The 2,381-nt window shown below is 66.9% G+C and overlaps 2 protein-coding genes across 2 annotated transcripts; both read left to right on the top strand.

The window, feature by feature from the left end:
• Nucleotides 1-716: 716 nt before the first annotated feature.
• Nucleotides 717-1,230, top strand: EMIHUDRAFT_116609 (hypothetical protein; the record flags this gene model as incomplete). The annotated part of the gene is made up of 1 exon (XM_005775048.1): nt 717-1,230. A coding segment is annotated over one exon (514 nt), but the record flags the coding sequence as incomplete, so codon positions are not given.
• A 220-nt stretch (nt 1,231-1,450) lies between these two features.
• Nucleotides 1,451-2,345, top strand: EMIHUDRAFT_368288 (hypothetical protein; the record flags this gene model as incomplete). Its single annotated transcript, XM_005775047.1, has 4 exons — nt 1,451-1,469; nt 1,558-1,604; nt 1,840-1,952; nt 2,072-2,345. Coding segments are annotated over 2 exons (370 nt in total), but the record flags the coding sequence as incomplete, so codon positions are not given.
• Between the last annotated feature and the right edge of the window lie 36 nt (nt 2,346-2,381).

Here is a 2,381-nt window from a genome sequence, read left to right as displayed (position 1 = left end):
GAGCCCCCGGGCTGCCTGGATTCCGTTTCACGGCCTCCCGCTTGGCGCCCCACCCGCCCTCCGCCCTCGCCCCCCGCCCCTGTCCTGGCTGGCCTGGGTGGCATCTCCTCATCATCACGCGCCAGGCGGGAGGGAAGTGGACGGGGCCCTGAGCCGACCTAGCCCTAAACGGAATGGGGCGCCCAACACGTGCCCGGATTACTGTGCCTTCCCCGGGTGCAGCCTTTCGGTTCGTGAAGGGTCGGTGCGTGTCGTGACCCCCTGGAACACCCGTACCCCCGCACCATCTCCGTCGCTTGGTTCCATAACCTCTGCCGCCACCGGGAGGCGGCCAGGGCTTCATAGACTCGGTCGAGAGACCCCAGATTGGCATCCATGCCTCTCTGGACAGGGTGGCCCGCCACAACGACCCCTGGAATTGCGACTCGCCGCTTTCCTCCCGCTGTGATCCTGTGTGAGCTCTGTGTCTTGATTTGCCAACAACATACCTAAAACAGCGTGGCCGCTGTTGCGCACCCCGTTTTCTTCCTTTGGAGCGAGTGCACGGGGGTGAGCCTCTCGCTGGCTCGATTCCCTCTCGAAATCTACAACCTCCATGACACAGTGCGCGGCTGCGACAGAACCATCGGGTTCTGCCACCAACACGAAGTCTCCGGAGAGCAGCTGTGCCTGCCTCCGCCCTCGTCCCCCTCCTCCCGTGAGTCGCCCTGCCCCAGTCATCCAGAGTACGACCTCTGGCGAGTCAGCCGCCCCACCGAGGGCACCATGAAGAGCACGAAGAAGAAGGCGTCCAACGCGAAGAAGCAGGGCAAGCGCGCAGCGGCTGCAGAGGCGGCGGCGCGGAAGGCTGCGGCGGCGGCGGCCGCTGCAGAGGCGGCCGCTCAGGCGGCTGCTCAGGCCGCTCAGGCGGCCGCTCTCGGACGTTACAGGTTGGTCAATGCTTGGTACTTTCCTCGCGGCGACTGGTACACCCTCTACTGGGACGGCAGCACGGCCGACAAGGTCGCAAGGCGCGCTACCTACCCGACGCTCGAGCACGACGACCACGACCCCGGCCCCCTCGCAGAGCGCATCAGGCGCGACAAGCGCGAGCGGTCCGACCGCTCCTCCGACGACTCCTCCTCCGACCGCGACTCATGCGGCACCGGCTCCACTAGCGAGGCGAATGACATATTCGACACCCTCGAAGACCATCTCGGCTACGGTTCCGACTCCGGCTCCGGCTGGTAGTCGACAAGCTGCCGAGCGCAAATCACTCTGTGTGACACATTTCTTGTGTTGTCGTGGTTGGCGCTGGTATGCGAGAGCGATGCGCGCCCGCTGTTGTGTCCCGTAAGGGTTTTGCCGGTTAAATCAGACCGTTTTCTTCCTTTGGAGCGAACACGCCGTCTGAGCCTAGCGCAGCGCGAACTCGCTCCTGTTCATAGCGCGCAACCCTAGCCTACCTCCATTTTTTTCCCATCGCCCAGGCGCGTGCAGCAGCCAGAGAGCAGCCAGCACCCCGCCGTGCACCTCTCCACCTCGCAACACAAACTCGGCACGCGCGAACGCCTCTAGGTGCTCCGGCGGCTGCAGCGCGGGCGGTGCGATGAAGTTCCAGCCTGGTGCGGCACGCCCCGCAGCGCGCTGCCTCGCTCTGTGCCTCGCCTCTGGGCACTTGGGGTGGTGTGGTTTTGCTCTGTGCACTGCGGCCGCGCCGCGCCGTTGCCCGCCTGAAGACGCAGCCGTGGGAGTCGCGCGCCTCGCGCTCCTCGCGTCGCGCCCGCTCGCCTCGCCGAGCTGCAGACGCCCGCCCGCCAGCTCGCCTGACGCCGCCGCGTCCCCTCTCCCCCTCCCCAGACGTCAGCTCATCGCGGCGCAAGTCGCGCAAGGCGCACTTCAATGCGTCGTCGTCGCAGCGGCGGATCATTATGAGCTCAGCGCTGTCGAACGAGCTTCGGAAGAAGCACTCTGTGCGCCGCGGCCCTGCGCAGCGCCGGGGCCGGTGGGGCTGGTTGGGGGCGCTGGCAGGAGGGGGCGCGGCGAGCCGCGGCCCGCCGTGCCGACCCGGGGCTGCATCCGACGCGCGCAGGTGCGTTCGATGCCCGTGCGGAAGGATGACGAGGTTTCCGTCGTGCGGGGCACGTACAAGGGGCGCGAGGGCAAGGTGATCCAGTGCTACCGCAAGAAGTGGGTCATCCACATCGACCGCATCACGCGCGAGAAGCAGTCGGGGGCGACGGTGCAGGTGGGCATCCATCCGTCCAAGTGCGTCATCACGAAGCTGAAGCTCGACAAGGACCGCCGCGCCATCTCTGAGCGCAAGGCCCCGTCCAAGGCCAAGAAGGGCAAGTACACGGAGCAGGCGCGCTCCGCCTCTTGCCTCCCTCGCTTCCTGCTCC

Source organism: Emiliania huxleyi (genome assembly GCF_000372725.1).
Source record: "Emiliania huxleyi CCMP1516 unplaced genomic scaffold EMIHUscaffold_300, whole genome shotgun sequence".
NCBI lineage: Eukaryota > Haptophyta > Isochrysidales > Noelaerhabdaceae > Emiliania > Emiliania huxleyi.
The sequence above is the reverse complement of the archived record's forward strand: the minus strand, read 5'-3'. Positions and strand labels throughout refer to the sequence as shown.